General features: G+C 47.4%; 5 protein-coding genes across 11 annotated transcripts in view; 3 read left to right on the top strand and 2 right to left on the bottom strand.

Moving 5' to 3' along the window:
- Positions 1-204: 204 nt before the first annotated feature.
- On the top strand, positions 205-3,732 carry tsen34 (TSEN34 tRNA splicing endonuclease subunit). 3 transcript variants are annotated; one of them, XM_054794974.1, is made up of 5 exons: positions 205-367; positions 1,101-1,359; positions 1,434-1,572; positions 1,638-1,916; positions 2,038-3,732. In XM_054794974.1, the coding sequence occupies exons 2-5, from the start codon at positions 1,108-1,110 to the stop codon at positions 2,223-2,225; spliced, it is 858 nt and encodes a 285-aa protein (XP_054650949.1). In that variant the 5' UTR covers positions 205-367; positions 1,101-1,107; the 3' UTR covers positions 2,226-3,732. The 3 variants fall into 3 exon arrangements, with proteins under 3 accessions (XP_054650949.1, XP_054650950.1, XP_054650951.1); XM_054794975.1 differs by having other exon boundaries at positions 1,086-1,359; XM_054794976.1 differs by having other exon boundaries at positions 1,070-1,359.
- Positions 2,691-6,839, bottom strand: clrn1 (clarin 1). Of its 2 annotated transcripts, none has more exons than XM_054794980.1 (3): positions 6,552-6,839; positions 4,465-4,644; positions 2,691-4,348 (listed from the first exon to the last, which is right to left on the bottom strand). In XM_054794980.1, the coding sequence occupies exons 1-3, from the start codon at positions 6,811-6,813 to the stop codon at positions 4,083-4,085; spliced, it is 708 nt and encodes a 235-aa protein (XP_054650955.1). In that variant the 5' UTR covers positions 6,814-6,839; the 3' UTR covers positions 2,691-4,082. The 2 variants fall into 2 exon arrangements, with proteins under 2 accessions (XP_054650955.1, XP_054650956.1); XM_054794981.1 differs by having other exon boundaries at positions 4,465-4,578.
- On the top strand, positions 6,800-12,089 carry masp1 (MBL associated serine protease 1). The gene is made up of 13 exons (XM_054794948.1): positions 6,800-7,001; positions 7,087-7,306; positions 7,392-7,569; positions 9,131-9,262; positions 9,612-9,808; positions 9,875-10,022; positions 10,085-10,209; positions 10,324-10,402; positions 10,485-10,619; positions 10,693-10,767; positions 10,846-11,093; positions 11,154-11,342; positions 11,418-12,089. Exons 1-13 carry the CDS (start codon positions 6,985-6,987, stop codon positions 11,850-11,852), a joined length of 2,178 nt encoding a protein of 725 aa, XP_054650923.1. The 5' UTR covers positions 6,800-6,984; the 3' UTR covers positions 11,853-12,089.
- On the bottom strand, positions 11,775-16,972 carry LOC129191525 (coagulation factor VII). Of its 4 annotated transcripts, none has more exons than XM_054794960.1 (11): positions 16,876-16,964; positions 14,484-14,732; positions 14,246-14,418; positions 14,093-14,117; positions 13,906-14,019; positions 13,695-13,829; positions 13,360-13,565; positions 13,172-13,286; positions 12,516-12,712; positions 12,313-12,438; positions 11,787-12,192 (listed from the first exon to the last, which is right to left on the bottom strand). In XM_054794960.1, exons 2-11 carry the CDS (start codon positions 14,545-14,547, stop codon positions 11,950-11,952), a joined length of 1,398 nt encoding a protein of 465 aa, XP_054650935.1. In that variant the 5' UTR covers positions 14,548-14,732; positions 16,876-16,964; the 3' UTR covers positions 11,787-11,949. The 4 variants fall into 4 exon arrangements, with proteins under 4 accessions (XP_054650936.1, XP_054650937.1, XP_054650935.1 ...); XM_054794959.1 differs by having other exon boundaries at positions 11,844-12,192; positions 13,360-13,631; positions 16,876-16,892; XM_054794961.1 differs by lacking the exons at positions 13,906-14,019; positions 14,093-14,117 and having other exon boundaries at positions 11,775-12,192; positions 13,360-13,608; positions 16,876-16,972.
- The window catches only part of wdr62 (WD repeat domain 62), a 15,557-nt gene continuing 13,739 nt past the window's right edge, over positions 16,249-18,066 (top strand). The window contains exons 1-5 of the mRNA XM_054794944.1: positions 16,249-16,753; positions 17,493-17,584; positions 17,655-17,717; positions 17,800-17,857; positions 17,929-18,066. The exon at positions 17,929-18,066 is cut by the window's right edge and continues 27 nt beyond it. Coding sequence (XP_054650919.1) covers positions 16,652-16,753; positions 17,493-17,584; positions 17,655-17,717; positions 17,800-17,857; positions 17,929-18,066 — 453 coding nt within the window. The 5' untranslated portion in view covers positions 16,249-16,651. The remainder of the gene's footprint in view (positions 16,754-17,492; positions 17,585-17,654; positions 17,718-17,799; positions 17,858-17,928) is intronic.

Below are 18,066 nucleotides of genomic sequence, written 5' to 3'. Positions count from 1 at the left end.
ACATGTATGAAACAAGGATCAATAATACATTAGATACGTGATGATTATGTCACGTGATAATCATTAAACCTTTACTTTTCCCCACAGGGTTCCTGAGTGCTGCAAGGCTCATTCAACTACCAACCAAACGACGTGTTGTAGTTCAAACACGGATGTAAAAACCATGACGAAAACTACCAACGGAACAGTTTACGGCATGTCGCGAACGCTTGAAGCGGCGCCGCGCACATGCAGGCACTCACAGCAAGCTAGCTAAGACGCTATGTAAACAGTGAGCAGCTAACCGGCAAAAAAATAATAAACGTTAGGCGCTTTATGATGTCACGTTATCATCTAATCGATCGATAACCTGATCTCCAGACAGTTTGTGAGTATGTATGTACGTTAATAAATACGTTTTGTAGTTGGGACTTAAATGCGTGTTTAACGATAATTATATACTGTATATAGTTCTTGTCAAGTACTTAAGCCAGCCTTAACAACCTTAAAAGCTACAAAGAGTAATATCAAAATAAAACTCAGAATATTGTTTATGCTTAGTAAATAACAAATCAGTATTTCCATCTCTTAGAACCAACATGTCGTTCAATACCTTATTAGTCTCTCCCGTCTTCCCTCGTTACATTTGAGTGTCCTCCGTTGGCTACTAAATGTACAATTACTGTCTGAACAAGCACCTTCTTCATAGCATGCGTGTCACATGGGTATCAAACATGTCACTTTAGCAACAGGGTTATGACATCAGTTGCATCGTTGGCATCCAGTGGTGCGCGATCAGGGTCAGCAGAGAAGGCTTGGCTTTGAACATCAGAAGTACTGACCTACATTTACAGCTTAAATTCTAGCATTTGTTCCATGAAATTGTAGCAATTTATTCTCAACCCTCTTTTGTCTTCATTTGTGTGTCTAGTAGCGGCACTGCTTCCAGTGTGTGTTTGTTAAATTTTTTTGGTCCAATCAAATTTTAGCTTCTGTGTGTTGCCATCTGCCCATGGCCTTCTGAATCAGTAGTGCAGGCCCACAGTCACGCCAGCATTTTTTCTTCCTCTGATTGGTTGATGTCTGAAAGCCTATCCCCTAATTAGGGAATTGCTTTATAGAGCAAAGATGGCTGACAAACAGGCGGAGCCATCTCCCCAGGTTGTTGGTGTAAGTCACTGTGACTCCACCCCCCTGCTGTGGAGGATGGAGGATCTGCGGGCGGTCAGGTCTTATGGCCTGGTGGGGGCGCTACTGGGGTCCCTACCGCGGACCCCCCGACAGAATGTCCGTCTGGGTCGGCCGTTGTTGTTACTGCCAGAGGAAGAGTTCCTGCTAGTGGAGCACCACGTGGCCGCCATCTTGCCACCTGGACCGCCGGTGAGTCCATCCTGCTGTCATCAGGGTGAACGTGGATAGGGTCGGCATGTTTGATCCACTCTTTTTGTCGGTAGGATGCAGAAGAGGCGGAGCTTCGTCAGCAGGTTGCGCGGTTTGAGGAGAACCTGCGGTGCAGTTTTGAGGAGCAGCAGGTCCTTGCTCTGCGCGACAGGAAGTCGGCGCTAATCAGAGCCCTGAGGTCATCGCGTGCAGGTGAGCGAGCCATTGTCATGATGAACACCATGCGTATTGTCATCTGATGGTTCCGCTCCAATTAGAGTCCGGATCGGGGAGTGATGATGAGGACCTGCATGGGCGCCTGGAAGCGCTGGAGCGTGGCTTTTGCTTCCCTCGTTCAGCATTGGCGGTCCAGCTGAGCACGGCGAGGGCAGGACTCTCCCACTGTGCCGAGGACCACGCCCTCCATTTAGCAGGCGTGGCCACTGGCCAAGACCCACGATGCAACACCCGATACCAGGTGTTCAGAGACTTGAGGGGGCGGGGCTTCTACCTCACTTCAGCCGGGAAGTTTGGCGGCGATTTCCTCGTCTATCCTGGTCAGTTTGTTTTCCTCTCTGAACGATCCTTCTTTACGCTTCCTTCCACTTCTTTACGACACCACCCACATTTTTATTTGGTGTGTCAAGTCGGTAACGGGAACGTCGTCGTTCATCCCAGGCGACCCTCTTCGTTTCCACGCCCACTTCATCGCTGTGTGCGTATCTGCGGACGAGAGCATGGCGCTGCTGGACGTCCTCGCCGTGGCCCGTCTGGGCTCCAACGTCAAGAAGACCGTCCTCTTGTGCTCGCCGCAAAGCAGTGGAGGTGTGACATATTCATCCTTGCAGTGGAGCGGGATGGTCTGAATGTCTCCTTCACGTGAGACCTTGAGTGCTTGTTTTTTTACTGCTTGTTTTTTTTCTACGTACAGTAGATGAAATGTAATATATTCAATTCCATACAGTCAACCCAAGATGAACGGTTACTTGTGCATATATTTTTATTCTAACAATCCTCACATGTTGTTATGCATATGTACCAGTATACAGTAGATCCACGCTAGTGTCCAAAAGAGTAATGGATGCACCCATAAAAAGCTCTAAAAACATCTATTTTTGACCCTATAACATGTCCCTAAGTTACTAAACATATTTGAAATTCAGTTTTACTCATTAAAAACAATTAAGAGGCATACAGTATACCGCAAACGTTCAGTTAGACATCATCACATCTTCTCGAAGCATCCTCGTGCTGGAAAATGTTGAGTAAATTGACTTGTGCCAAATTTATAGCTGCAGCACTCACCCCCATCCCCACCCCCAACCCCCGCAGATAGCACCATCAGCCCACTTTCAATTAAATTTACCAAGAAAAATGAATTATGAAGAAATTCACGAATATGCGACGATCATCTATGCATGGTTTCCGAGCTTTCTCGCTTTGATGTGTGATGACTGGCCTCGATGCAGACTGCTCATGTGACTTGTCTTGAGGTCGTGAACGCATCACTTTAAGATGCGAGTATTCATACTTTAAATCAGGGGTGCCCAAACTTTTTCCACTGAGGGCGGCATACTGAAAAATCAAAGAATGCGGGGGCCACTTTGATGTGTTTCCATTTTGGAAACCAACTCATGTAAATATGCTAAGAATATGCTAAATATGCTAAAAGGAAAAGTAGCTTCCATCTAAAGCTTTGCTTTATAGATGTTATAGCTTTTTCTCCTTACAATACACTGCTTGCTCTTTTTTTTTTTTTTTTTTTTTACAAATATTTCAACTTTGTTCTTTTGAACCTTTTTTCTTGTAATATGACTTTTTATCCTAAAATATTTTGACTTTATTATGGTAATATTATAACATTTTTCCCAACCTAACATTTTATTGTTTGTTTTTTTAATCACGATAATACTTTTGAACGTCCTTTTTTTTCCTTTAATGTTTCAACTTTATGCTTCTAAAATATTTTTTTCCCTCAAATTTTTCCCCAAATTTACAGTATTCTTGTAAAATTCTGACATTGTTTTCGTAAGATTAAGACTTTTGTCTCTTATTCTTTTAATATTTCATGTTATTCTCGTAAAATTAAAAAAAACTTTCTTCCATATTTGCTGGTTTTTATTTAGTTTTTTGGTTAATGTCTTTTAATATTATTTTTAGAATGTGCTGGGGTCAATTAAAAAAAAACAGCTGCAGGCCTCAAATGGACCCCGGCCCACAGGACTGCAATCTATTTGTGGCAATGGTGGTTTGGGGGCAGAGAATGACAATGATGTAATTGTCGACTTTTTATCATTGGTCTTGAGTAAAAAAAACATGAAAAGCAAAACAAATACGTTTAGAACTACAAATGACGTTTTGTAAAATGCCACAAACAAGACAGAGCTGCCTGTGAGTGCTTTTAGGTTGGGCAGGGGCCCTTCTCTTCACTAGATTTGTTGCCAATTTCTTTTTTTGAACTTAAGTATCCAGAGGGGTCTGAATACTCGCTAAATATAGCGATAAAGCTGCTAAGTTGGCAACACCAATCCTTCCTGCTCCATCCTCTTATTCTCTGGCAGACCAGGTGCTTTATGATGTGTTTATGAACCAGGGCGAGCAGGTAGAGCTGAATGTAGTTGTGGCGAGCCACCACAAGTAAATGAGTGAATGGGAAACACCGGACACTGGTGGCAATTTCAGAAAAATGTCCACGTCAATAAAATGTGGCATTGTGCGGTCAGTCAGTACATGAGATCTGCCGCGCCCCCGCTCAGGTCCAAGTCTTTGGTTCCCTGGAACGGAAACTGCATCCCGGCCAGTCGGATCAGTGCCACATTCACTCCTTGGAGGAAGAAGACCAGGAGGAAGAGCCAGAAGGAAATGTCGTAGCGCTCGTGGTATGTCTGGAAGACGAAAGCCACTTCCTTAAAGTTGGCGATGCGCTCGGACAGACGATGGACTTTCACCTCGGACACAAACAGGATCAGAACCAGGAAGCTGCACAGACCTACGGGACAGCAAAACATGGAAATTACACACTTCTGTTTGCTGCCCCCTAGTGGTGTGACACTTGGCGTGTTATTTGCATGCCATCATAAACAATAGGCAGTGTGAGACGCTCACAACAGATGGACGTCCACAAGTAAAGCCCCAGAGGGCCGTGCAGCGTCTCGTATGGTCGGCCAAAGGCGTTGAAGAAAAAGAAGCCGCTCGCCACGGATGAGAAGACGATCAGCGCTGCGCAGAAAAAGACAATGGTCACGTGAAGACCTGCCGGGACGGCATCCAACAGCTCTGAAAAGACTGACACACAAAAGAGAACTTTCATTCCCACCATTATGCATAGTGATGAGTCCAGGATGAAGCCGTCTTTTGCATTTCTTAGTAAAATATCTATGAGTTAAAGTAAGTATTAAAAAAAACCCTGAAAAGCACAACAAATATGTTTAGAAATACAAAGTAACTTTCTTCTGTCGCTTATTTTTGTTCTTTATGTCACAAACAAGACCTGTAAAGAGTGGGCGGGGCCCACAGCGGCACCCGCTGCTCATTGAGAAGAGCGACACATGCTTTTTTTTATTGGGGTCTGTTAGAAAGCCCACAATTTTTGACATGTTTACAGTTGTCCCTCGCTCCATCACGGTGAGAACATCACTCCCTTACTCTCATTGCGGTTTTAAAAAATGTATTAATAAATTAACGCTGGTTCATGTGTGACTACGGCCTATTATTAGGGGAAAAAAAAGCATATTTAAGCAAATGTTACGTATTTTTGGCCTAAATTAAGCATTTTAAAGCATGAAAATGTTTTAAATGAACTAAAATAGAAATACATTTTAAGGCAATACCAGACAGACTTTTATTATTTTAGAAGTATTTATCTCACAACAGGCACAATAATAACATAATAATAATAGTCGTCATCATAATAATAACACGGGCTACTGTAGTGGCCCAGCTAAAACTCAACTCGGAATCCCCGACGTCTCTTCCTCTCCACGCGTGCGGAAGACATTTATTGAAACACACACAAGCACGAGACTTATTTCTTATTGTATCAGCACTTCTCAAATAGTGGGGCGTCCCACCCCCCGTTGGTGCAGTGAATTGTCGGGGGGTTGGATGAGAGGCAGGAAGGAATTTCAATATTAGTGCAGACCTGCCAAATGTATGAATTTGTTGTACTCAGCATGCAATTTGACTCTTGAATGCGTTTGTATGCTTCACTGCTCTCCATTTTGTTGCATTTCGCTGGTTTCAGTTTCAAGTTCAGTCTGTACAGCACAGATAAGTAGATAATTATCGGTTTCTCAGTTGTATTTCAAATCAGGGGGGCGTGAAAACCTTTTTGGCCCCCAGTGGCGGCATCGCTTAAAGTAAATGAGAACCACTGGATTATATCAATGACACTCAACAAAAATATAAACGCAACACTTTTTTGTTGTTGTTGTTGAGTGTATATCGGTTAATGTGAGCGTTAATGTGACTAAAGGGGGTGTTATTTCATGTCGAGAGTGCTCCAATAATGGTAAACATCTTATTTTGAAAGCCAAGACATGTTTTCTATGCTCTAACTACAAAAATATTATTTTATTTTATTAATATTGAATCCTACTGTATGTCTTTGTTCCATTAACATCGTGCACTTTGTTCGGCAGCCCTTAAACGTACCACCATGAGAGGCAAAAATGAACTCCACGCATAACTTTGTCCGACACTGCTGCAGTTGAATAAATCCAACAAAATGGATGATGATCCCTTGAAGACACACTGTCCCTCATTACACAAATACGCACTAGCAGATATATGCTTATTACATCCAATAAACATTCAACTTGACGTAAACATGCATGAAAAATTACGATATGCTCTAAATACTCACTGACTAATCATCATGTGCACACTGTGAGCACATTTGTGTGAAGACAAAGCTGCTTTGTCAGCTGCTATGTAATCAGGCAGAAGACTTGGTTCCTGATGGGCCGCTGCTCTATAAAGTTCTAGGACCGGTAAACACTCTGCTCTGGTCCATGATACCAACAAAACAAGGACTTCAACGGTATAAAAAAAAAAGTTGGAGTCGGTGGAGTTTGTGAATAATTGAACACTGTTCACTTTATTATTCATGAAGTGAAACTTTAGTCATGTTCGTTATTATAACCATTAACGTCATTATTATGACATGACAAGTTCACATTAATATCGCTCACCTGAGAAGCGGGAAGTTCTTCCTCCCAGGCCGCACGTCTTTACTCTCTCCCCGTGGAAGAGTCCGTACGCGAGGCGGCCCACGAACTTGTCCAGCTCGGCTCCGGTGGCGTTGACCAGCTCGGCCCCGGTCCTGCACAGCACGGTCCCGTCGATCCAGAGCGGCAAGCCGGTGGCCACGGCGGCCGCCAGGGCGCAGCAGAGGCCGAGCGCGCCTCCGCAGGTCATCAGGAGCCGCTTGTGTCGCCTCGCCATGGCGGACATCCCTCCGCAACAACCAGGACCACCGGACGGTCTCCTCGGCAACGAGTGTAGGCGTGGCGCCGCGTGACGTCGCTGCGAGGGTCAGCCTGGCGCCGCCCAGCGGAGGTTGGACGTAAACATTCCAGCACGTGCCTGGTACCGGACACAGACGAGAAGACACCGGGAGCTGACATGGAGTCCATCATGAGGTGTTCGAGAAAAATCTTCTTGTCTTTTATGTCAGCTAGCACTGTGCCTGAGGTGAAAATTTCAGCAAGGTGTGCTTGTGCGCAGATGTGTGTGTTTGTGCGCCTCCTTGGCAGTGATGGACGGTCATGCGCTGTCCCAGACACAAACCTTCGGCAGCTTTCAGTCGCCAAACTTCCCGGCACCGTATCCTCCAGAGACGCAACGTCGCTGGAACGTCAGCGTTCCCGACGGTTTTCGGGTGCGACTCTACTTCAGCCATTTTGACCTGGAGCCCTCGTACCTGTGCGAGTACGACTACGTGCAGGTGAGGCCACGCCTTCCCAACACACACACACACACACACACACACACACACACTGCCCCCGGGTGGTTTTAATGCATGCATGCAGGTGGAGGCGGAGGGGGAGATGCTGGCGCTGTTCTGTGGTCGGGAGGACACGGACACGGAGGCGGTGCCAGGTCAAAAGGTCATCACCTCCCCCAGGAACGCCCTCAGTGTCATCTTCTCTTCCGACTTCTCCAATGACGAAAACTTCTCAGGATTCAGCGCTCACTACAGCGCCGTGGGTGCGTTACCGACTTTGTGACTTGTTTTGTTTTATTGCTGACTTGTCGATTTGTCTTGACTTGTCTCGTTGACTTGAGTCGTCGTCTTATTGACTTGTCATCTTGTTTTGTTTTATTGTCTTGTTGATCTGAATTGTTTCTTTGACCTCTTTTGTTGTCTGACTTGTCTTGTCTGTTTGATGTTATGGTGTCTTGTTGATTTGTCGACTCGTCGATTTGTTGTTTTCTTGTTGACTTGTCTTGCCAACTTGTCATCTTGATTTGTTGTCTTGTTGGTTTGTTTTTTATTTGTTCTCTTGTCAGTTTGTTGTCTCGTTGACTTGTTGTCTTGCTGTTCTGTCTTGCTTTCTTGCCGATTTGTTTTCTTGTTGACTTGCCTTGTCGTCTCGATTTGATGTCTTTTTGATGTCTTATTTTGTCAACTCGTTGTTCTACCGACCTGTCAATTCGTCGTCTTGTTGTTGTTTTGTCGTGTTGACTTGTTGTCTTGTCTTGGTGTTTTTTAAAGGGATAGTTGGGATTTTTTGACATGAAGTTGTATGACGTCCCCATCAGCAGCGTACTGCATCAACAGCGACTTACCCCCCCACTTTGTCCCGTGAGCCGATTTCTGGTCGGATTTCGGTGATGAGGAACGTAGTAGTACTTGAGTAAAGAGTTTGGCTTCTCAAAACAATATGTGTTCAAAAGAGTAATACATTTGCATCCCAAAAATGCCTCCTCGAAAAAATCAGACCTCACAATCGCTCTGCGTGACTTTCTCTCCCTTCGTACTGCGTGCTTCCGCCTGTCCGTTGTATGTGTTCCACAGTGTTTACATGTGCAGAAACAACGGACAGGCGACAGCGTGCAGTGATACGACAGGAGGGAAAGTGAGCCGAGCGCCTGTGACGTCTGATTTTTTCAAGGAGGCATTTTTGTGATGCAAATGTATTACTCTTTTGAACGCATGTTGTCTTGAGATGCCAAACGCTTTACTTAAGAGGCCCCACCAACTAACCGGAACTACGTTCCTCATCACCGAAATCTGACCAGAAATCGGCCAACGGGACAAACTTTTATGACATGTATTGTCTTGTCTTGTCGACTTGTTTTCATGTGGGTTTGTTTTCTTGTTGTCTTGTCAATTTGTTGCCTTGTTTTCTTGTTGATTTGTTTTCTTGTTAACTTATCTTATTGACTTGTCGTCTTGTCTTACCGACTTGTCGATTTGTTGTCTTGTCGTTTTGACTTGTCTTGTTATGTTGACTTAATGACGTGTCTTGTTTCTTGTCGATTTGTTTTGTTCCTGACTTGTTTTGTTGACTTCTCGTCATGTCGATTTGTTTTCTTGTCAATTTGTTGTCTTGCTGACTTGTCGATTTGCCGTCTCATTGACTAGTTTTGTTTTGTTTATTTGTCTTGTCTTGTTGAAAAAAATTACTTGGCTTGCCTTCTTGTCTTGTTTTGTTGCCTTGTTGACTTAATGACTTGTCTTGTGATTTGGTGTCTTGTTGACCTGTTTTGTAGCCTTATTAATATTGACATGTTGCCTGAATGACTTGTTGTCTTGACTTGTCAGATGTGGACGAGTGTGTGGACGGTGTGGACGAAGACATGCAATGTGACCACCTGTGTCACAACTACCTGGGGGGGTTCTACTGCTCATGTCGTCATGGTTACCAGCTGCACTCAGACAAGCGCACATGTACAGGTGACAAAGTTTGCGCACACGCACACACACACACACACACACACACACAGAAAAAGTTATGTTGTTACAAATGTGACTTTTTGGAATGTTGAAACATGCTGAGAACTTTAAGACCCTTAAGACCCTCAGGCCTCAAGCAGATCAACAACTGTGTGTGTGTGTGCGTGTGTGTGTGAGTGAGTTGTGATAATGGCTGCTGATTGGTGGTAAATATTTACATGTGCTGCACACACACTGTTTGATTGATGAAGTGTGAGACTGACCACTGACATCTGTAATCTCTGTGTGTGTGTGTGTGTGTGTGTGTGTGTGTGTGTGTGTGTGTGTGTGTGTGTGTGTGTGTGCACAGTGGAGTGCGGTGGCCACGTGTTTCGGGAACGTTCCGGGGTCGTGAGCAGCATGGACTTCCCTGCTCCATATCCAAAGAGGTCCGAGTGTTTGTACATGATCGAGGTGGCGGCGGGCCTCAAGCTCCGCCTCCACTTTGAGCACACTTTTGATGTGGAGGACCATCCTGAGGTCGTGTGTCCGTACGACTACGTCAAGGTAGGACACGCGCACACACAAGCGCTGTGCGCACGGACCAAAGCGAGTACAGGTGTGTTGTTTCAGATCCGAGCAGGCTCCAAAGACTTGGGTCCGTTTTGTGGCCGTCAATCTCCTGGAGTCATCGAGATCGACAGCAACGTGGCCGCCATCTTGTTTCACAGCGACAACTCCGGGGAGAACCTCGGTTGGAGGCTGACGTACACATCCGTAGGTTAGTGACGTGCACCTACACGACTTGGTGAGCCGGTTTCTTCAGGTGCTTTGATTTTGTAGAGACAGGAAGTCACTGTCCGGTTCCAGAGTGGCCTCCAAATGTCATACTGAGCCCGGTCCAGTCCGAGTACTCCTTCAGAGACCACGTGGTGATCACATGTGCTCCTGGGTTCAGACTGGTCCAGGTCAGCAACAACACGTCATAAGAGACACCAGCATGGTGTTGCCTTGACAAGCCCACATTATTCACTTCAATGCTACCCAACATTAGCATTGGTATGTGATTGCTTGTGGTGCAGGATGGCCAGCGTGTGGATCAGCACCACATGGAGTGTCAGGCTGACAGGAAGTGGAACAGCAGCCTCCCTGTTTGTCAAAGTAAGAACCACTCTCGCTCACTTCCCGAAAGCGAACAGGCGGAGCCGTCAGCGACTCATCATGTTGGGTTGCTCTGTCACAGTGGTGGACTGTGGCTCCCCCGCGGCGGTGGACCAGGCTGATGCAGTGTTTGGTAGCCATGACAACAGCACGCTGTTTGGCGCTGCCGTCCGCTACTTGTGCAGGGATGACGCCTTCGAGATCCAACCTGATGACAGTAACGCTCCAATCAATAACTTACTCATCAATCGGTAACGGCACGTGATGTCACGCCTCTTCCTGTGTGTCAGGTCAGTACCACTGCGGGGCAAGCGGGCTTTGGGTCCACCCTGATTTGGGGGCGAAGCTTCCCTCCTGCGTGCCAGGTGAGCGTCGTCATCATGGTATAATGCTTGTGTGCACGTGACGAATGCACGTTTAGCCGTCGTTTGATCTTCTGTCAGCGTGCGGCCGTCCCGCCAGGCTCCTCCCCTCGCAGGTGAAGCGTATAGTGGGGGGGCGCGGCGCCGAGCCCGGCCTCTTCCCCTGGCAGGTTCTGCTGAGCGTGGAAGACATGTCCCGCGTCCCGGAGGACCGTTGGTTCGGCTCCGGCGCCCTGCTGTCCGACACGTGGGTCCTGACGGCAGCTCACGTGCTGCGGTCCCGGCGGCGGGACGCCCGCGTGGTCCCCGTGGCCCCTGAACACGTCAAGGTGAGCTAATCCAAGATGGCGGCCTGATGGCGGCTGGAGGTGACGTGAGCGTCTTGTCAGGTCTTCGTCGGACTCGTGGACGTGAGAGACAAACGCACGGCCGCCGGTCACTCGGCGGACGAGGTTGTCCTCCATCCGCACTTCCGGCCTAGCGACTACAACAATGACATCGCCATGGTGAGGCTGAGCGCCCGGGTGCAGCTTAACGCCGTCGTACGTCCCATCTGTCTGCCCCCCACACAGCGCCAGGTGGGTCTAGGACAGGAAGTGCTTGTGTGCGTCACGTTACCCTTCAGTCATCTTTGACAATCACATATTCCGCAGGACGACGCCCTAGCGCCCCCGCCCAACTCTGTGGGTGTCGTTGCCGGTTGGGGAATCTCGGACCCCTCCTCCGACACGTTAACCCTGGACCTGGGAACGACCTCTGACCTCTTGCAGTACGTGAAACTGCCGGTGGTGTCTGAAGACGAGTGTCGCGCCAGCTACGCCTCACGCTCAGGCGGCTACAACATCAGCGACAACATGTTCTGTGCCGGCTTCTATGAGGGGGGGCAGGATACCTGCCTGGGGGACAGCGGGGGCGCCTTCGTCATGGAGGAGCCGCTCAGCCGCAGGTGGGCAGTGTTCGGGCTGGTGTCCTGGGGCGGCCCCGAGGCGTGCGGCAGTCGCAGGGTGTACGGCGTCTACACGCGCGTGGTCAAATACGTGGAGTGGATACAGAACCGCACCGGCAGTGCCTCCTGGTGGGAGCGCTAAAGAGGTGTACGTATCAAATACACGTCTTCACACATGCTTTATTGTCTGTCCTCAATACCCGTCCTCATTCATCATCATCACAAAAACAAAAGCGTCTTCAGCTCTGCGTGGCGTTCAAGTCCACTCTGGCCATGGTGGTTCTGATCCAGGTCAGGAAGTTCCCCAAACGGGTGTAGACGCCATATTTGCCACTGGCGGCGCATTCCTCGCCCCAGCTGATGATGCCGGTCAGAAACCACGTCCCCCTGTAGTTGACCACGAAGGGACCGCCGCTGTCGCCACTGCAGGCGTCACTGCTGGCCTTCAGGTATCCTGCACAGAACATGTTGTCTGTGATCACCTGCAGGGGGCACACAACATGGATCCTCTTCACCTTTTTGAAACACTCTTCTGCTTTTGCTCACCAGCAAAGTGACAACACTGCTAATGTGCTAGCGTGATGCTAATGCTCTGCTATCACCTGCTCACTAGACAGGCTGCAGGAGTGGTGGCTGACCACCGGGAGCGCCACCTTCCTGAGGAACCGTGAGGACCTACCCAGGTACTTTGTGGTTCCCCACCCCGTCACCACACCCCTGTTGTCCCCCTGAACACACACACACACACACATCCACAGTGTTTTTTGAAGTTGAGTCCAAAGGAGTCCATTTGACGTCCTCTGACCTGGAGCAGGTACGTGGACAGGTGGGGGTCAGGCAGGCAGGCAGGGATGGCGGTGGGTCCTCTTACGATGGGCCGGGCCAGGTATAGCAGAGCAATGTCGCTGTCCAGCGTGAACGAGTGGAAATAAGGATGAATCAGCACCTGCTGGACCTTAATCATCTGCTCACCTGGATCTTTACGCTGCTTGTCGTAGTCACCTGCACGCACAACAAACATATGGCAGATGTGCACCATGTAAAGAAAGTTTCTTCTTTTTTTATTGCCGTACCAGAAAGGTTCACTCAAGCTGCTGCTGCTAACATGCAGCCAAATAAAGCTTTGGCTAACATAGCCAATATAAAGCTAACCTGTGGCTAATGTAGCCAAGCTAAAGCTAACCTGCGGCTCAAGTGGCTGAAATAAAGCTAACTTGGAGCTGACATAGCCAAAACAAAGCCAATCTGCAGCTAACATTATAAAATAAAGCTAACCTGTGGCTAACATAGCCAAAATACAGCTAACTTGCGACTAACACGCAGACAAAATAAGGCTAACCTGTGGTTAACATAGCCAAAATAAAGTTAATCTCTGACTAGCACACATCCAGGACTACTACTGGACTCCAATGCTAACATTAGCCAGCTACATTGTAGGTTGTGAAGAGATTGTCATGTGACCTATGGTAACGTGGTGCGCCCTCTGCTGGAAGCAGTGAGCAGCAGACAGCACCCAGCGGTCCGACACCAGCGTTCCTCCACAGAAACCGTAACCATCCACCCTTCGGATCAGAACCTGAACACATCACAAGGGTCGGGTCAGGTGCTGTCCGGATTTAAAGCGTATTTCATTCCAAATGTTTCCACACCTGCCAAGGACTCCCTCCAGGCTTCTCTAAGGTTCCTCCCACGATGCGAGGACTCAAGCCCTCAGCCAGCCCGCTCGCCCCGCCCACTTCCTGCAGCTGAGACGAGTTGACTGCCACCTCCTCGCTGCCGCGTGTCCAGTTGAACCAGCTGTGTGTGTAGTTGTCATCCCATGTGACGTTCGTGCCCACCGTGACGTTGACCTGATCTGAGAGATCCAAAAGTGTCCGACTTTGCTGCAGCATCACCTGCTGGTGGCCGCAGGGAAACGGAACTGAAATAATACACGCGTCAGTGTGTGTGTGTGTACCACAGGAAGTGGTGCAGCAGAAGGTACCTGTCTTAGAACACCTGCGTCCATCTGAGTCCAGTTTGAAGCCGTCAGCGCAGCCACACTGAACACCAGCGCCCCCAGGCAGGTCTGTACAGTACTGCAGGCAGCCTCCATTTTTATAGCGACACAGCGACACCTCTGGACACACACACACACACACACTGATGTTAGCGGAGGGAGGACGGGAGCTGATGGCAGCGCTTGCCATGGTTACCCGAGTGGCAGGTCTCGCCGTGGAAGCGAGGAGGGCAGAGACACAGGAAGTGTCCTCGCTCCATAGTGCACATGCCGCCATTGAGACAAGGGTTTGTCCTACACGGATTCATGTCTAGGACAGTACACACGCAGGGGACATCTATCACGCAGTCATTTTACATTTCCGCACGTGGTCTTTCACTCACTTGTGTATCTGAACCAGAACTCCATCTGTGGGACCAGACACAAGTCCAGAGGTCAGGGAGACCATGTGACTGTCATCATTATTGTTATTATGAGGAGGACGTGACCGCCATCACTATGTTGCTATACCAGCACATTATAGAAACTCATCCCACCGTCTTCTCTTGAGACTGGAAGATCTCAGCCGCTTCCTCCTGTGAGCACCTCTCCTCGTAACATTCCCTCTCCAGGTCTCCAGGAAAGAGCTCCTCCAGCAAGTTGGAGTTGCCTCGTCGCTTCCTGGCGGACGGGCGTAGGATCTGCCCTGCTGCGCTGCGCTGCAGGAACACTGTTAGCGCAGCAACAAGCGTTAGCATTAACGGGCGGCCTGCTGGCTTGCCCCAAGGGCCTCACCTGTGCTCTCTGCTAAGGCGGCGCCGAGGATCAGCGTGCTTACTACGACGATGGACGGCAACATGTCTGCAGCAAATGTGCGGAAAGGAGACTCGACTTCAACTGATGAGTGCCTTGTAGTGAAGAGTTAGGCTTAAAAACTGGGCCTCCTATCACTCCGTCCTGTATCAGAGTTTACTTCTAGATAGCGACGCCTTCTCCAGGCCGGGCGTCGAAAGCTGGCGCGAACAAATGATGATTGACGTTTGTCTGGGGATAAAATGGAGGACCCGTTGATGGTTAACCACAATTCAAACATTGTTACGACACTGTGGCGTTCATCAATAACAGCCTCTCAGTTCACCCGTGTTGCAGCAAGCCACGAACGAAATTAAATATAAATAAATATCGTGAATAGGACCCTAGTCAAATCAAAGCACACAATGAAAAAAGGAAAGAAAGAATTAAGGGCCCAAAAAGTGTGAAAAACTGTGATTGTGTCCTTATTTTGTGTTATGAATTATTACTATCAACAGTTCAGCTTTCTGTCTTGAAACTTTTTCTTTTTGCTAATTTTGCTCCAGTTTTTTTGGTTTAATTTTAGTTCTAAAGTGTGCTGCGGACAAATAAAAACAGGCTGCGGGCTGCAAATGGCCCCCGGGGACTAAATTATACAACAATATCCATGCGGAAAGACAAACCGTAGCTATGTATTTGCTGATAATTGATTGCCATAAATAATTTCGGGTGCATTCAGTTTTTGATTGTTGAATTGAAAAAAAATACTGTAGTTACTTTTTTGTTGAAAAATAAAGCCTTCTAAGGGGGTATTCTGCGGAGCGAGTTTAGTGGGTTAGCGAGCTGTGTTGAGTGGAAAGCCGGACTCGCGTGTTCAGCGAAGGTAGCTCTCTTTTAAAGCAGCTGTATCGCCATGGCAATTTAGGCTAAGCTCACAACCTGGTCGGAAGCAGGTTATGTCCAGGCTTTCCGCTTCAAATCAGCTGTGGAAGTGCCACTGTTTCGCTGTTTAACTAATTCGGAGATGGCGTCACCATTTATTTAGAACATACGAGGTTCCCGAGGGGTCATGTGGAAAAAACTTTAAAAAAAAGCATTCCCTGATGATATTATCCATCTATAACTGAGATAAATTTTCAGCCGAGGGAACACACGTCTTCTTATATTACAATATTTGCTGAAGGAATAAACACTCTGAGGCATCAAATCGCTGCATTAAAACACTTTACACGTTACACAAAATGTAAAAAATCTTCTCAAAACACGTCACACGCCAAACACTGCTGTCTCGTGGTCACGACGAGATACAGCATATTAAAATATTTCATGAACATATCATCGAAAACGAAAGTTGTTGCTCCAATGTATTTATTTATATTTATATATTTTTATTTTTAATGGATAAGTGTTAATATGTCAAAGTTGTGCAATGTTGAACGTTGATAAATGAAGAGACTAGAAGAGTATAGTCTTTATAATAATCAGCGTTAACTTGCGCATTCACACTGCATGCTGGCATCCCAGCAATCCTCCCTCCCTGTATTGGTGGCGACAGGTTGCTTTTAGCAGTCATAATCTTTTAGGATTTCCTCATAGCGCTCCATAATTACGTACTCATTTTTTGTAAAATACACTGGCTGGGATCCTTCACTTTTCAGCGGAAGTAGAATAATATGACGTCAAACGCTCCCTTTCATGTGAAGGCGCACTTAGCACAAAGCCGAAAACCGGACTTGACAAAGTAGGTTGATAACCACAGTCGCAGGACTAATTGAGTCTGATTGCAGATGTTAGGTTTTGTCGAGTTGCATCTTGAGCGCAAAGCCGGGGTTTGTTGAGCCACTTTCGCCTACACCCCTTAAGTGATGAAAGTCATTTCGTCTCAATCTATTGACAGATTGTGGAAAGGGCGGGCTCTTGTCTGATCTCCACATTTCATTTACTGTTCAGGCAATTAATGGCTTGTCATTGGTTAGTAGAGTAGCCAGGGATTGGCGTGTGTTTGGCACAGTAGGCGTGGCTCCATTTGAACACGCGTCCCGCCATTCACGCTGAATTATTTCAGTGTCCGATTTCCGTTTTCTTACACCGTCTCAGCTGTGAGGCAGCCCCGCCCCGAAAACTCACTTTATGGCCTAGTGACTTTCGGGTGTCCGGGTGAAGACTCTGTTATGGCAGAGCGCGAGGACTCCGGTGCACTCTACGCCACAAAGAGGAAGCAAGCGGCGCGGAGGAAGAGCCGACAGAGTCGGCACAGGACCACCGGAAGCCGGGTGGGTTAGCGCGATGCTAAACACTGCTAGCGGCTATCCCTGTTACCGTTAGCATTTGTAGCCGTTAGCCTCAGACTAACACAACTGTTCAAACAAGTGTGTACATATTTGAGCATATTTACCCCCGTTGCTTCTTTTCTGGACAACTAGTTAGCAACACTTTTCGACAACTTTTGAGGTCGGAGTTGCAAACACTAGCTGAAACTAAACACCATGTCCTGATTTATGACGTCACGAGTCTCGTTTGACTCACATGACCTCCCTGAACACTATCATCTTGTTCCTAGTTTGAGACCAGCCTATCTAGCTACGTATTTATCTGTCTGCCTGCTTATCTATTTGACTACAGGAGGTCTGAATTAACTCACTCTGTACACAACACATGAAGGGCATATAAAATACAGCAATTAAAAAGATTAAATACAAAATTAAATGCAAGTAATAAACTGAAATGCGAGTTATCACTGTCCATTATAAAGTAGAAGATCCTTTCACATGGTCAAGGATACCATCTTTATGCTTGGTGGTAGTGGTAGAGCCACTGTTGATGGGCCTCTCCCCTTTCTGAGCATTTTTGCAATGTCAGGTTTTACTCCCAAGGTGGTGGCTTTCCTTTTATAGTCTGCTTAACTAGTTCTGGTGCGAGTCTCGTATTTACGAAGCAAACCGTTTGGGGCGAAACAACATTTTTAGGTAATTTATGTACTACTTGACTTAACGTTTGATGTGTTTTTTTCAGGTGCGCCTCGAGAAAGTTCTTGGGATCAGCACAGTCAGCAGCAGTGGTGTGACCTCTGACCCAAACTCTGGGCTCGTTGCCTATCCTGCAGGGTAAGCTTTGCCCACTAATGACGATTTGTCGGAAGAACAGTCTCAATCGTGACAACTCTCTGTGTGTCAGGTGTGTGGTCGTGTTGCTCCACCCGCAGACCAACAAACAAAGTCACATTATCAACACATCCAGGTGTGTCGTTACTTCCTGTTTGTCTTCAATGTGTGACTGATCAATAGTTTGCAATAATCAACTTGAAGATATTTTGTTTCAGAAAGCCTTTCAGTGCGCTGGCGTTCTCTCATGATGGCAAACATCTGGTCACTGGCGAGGTACCACCATGATGCTAAGAGCGCCATGATGCAAACAGCATCACTTCTGTTGGTGTGTTGATGTGTTTCAGAGCGGTCACATGCCCTGTGTGCGTGTGTGGGAGGTGGGCGGAGGTCAAGTGGCTGAAGTTCAGAATCATAAATATGGAGTTTCCTGTGTGGCCTTTTCCACCAGCTGTTACATCATCTCAGTGGGATACCAGCATGAC

This window comes from Dunckerocampus dactyliophorus, chromosome 12 (assembly GCF_027744805.1).
Source record: "Dunckerocampus dactyliophorus isolate RoL2022-P2 chromosome 12, RoL_Ddac_1.1, whole genome shotgun sequence".
In the NCBI taxonomy this organism is placed as follows: Eukaryota; Metazoa; Chordata; class Actinopteri; order Syngnathiformes; family Syngnathidae; genus Dunckerocampus; species Dunckerocampus dactyliophorus.
Note: the sequence above shows the minus strand (reverse complement) of the source record. Positions and strands in the feature narration are given on the sequence as shown.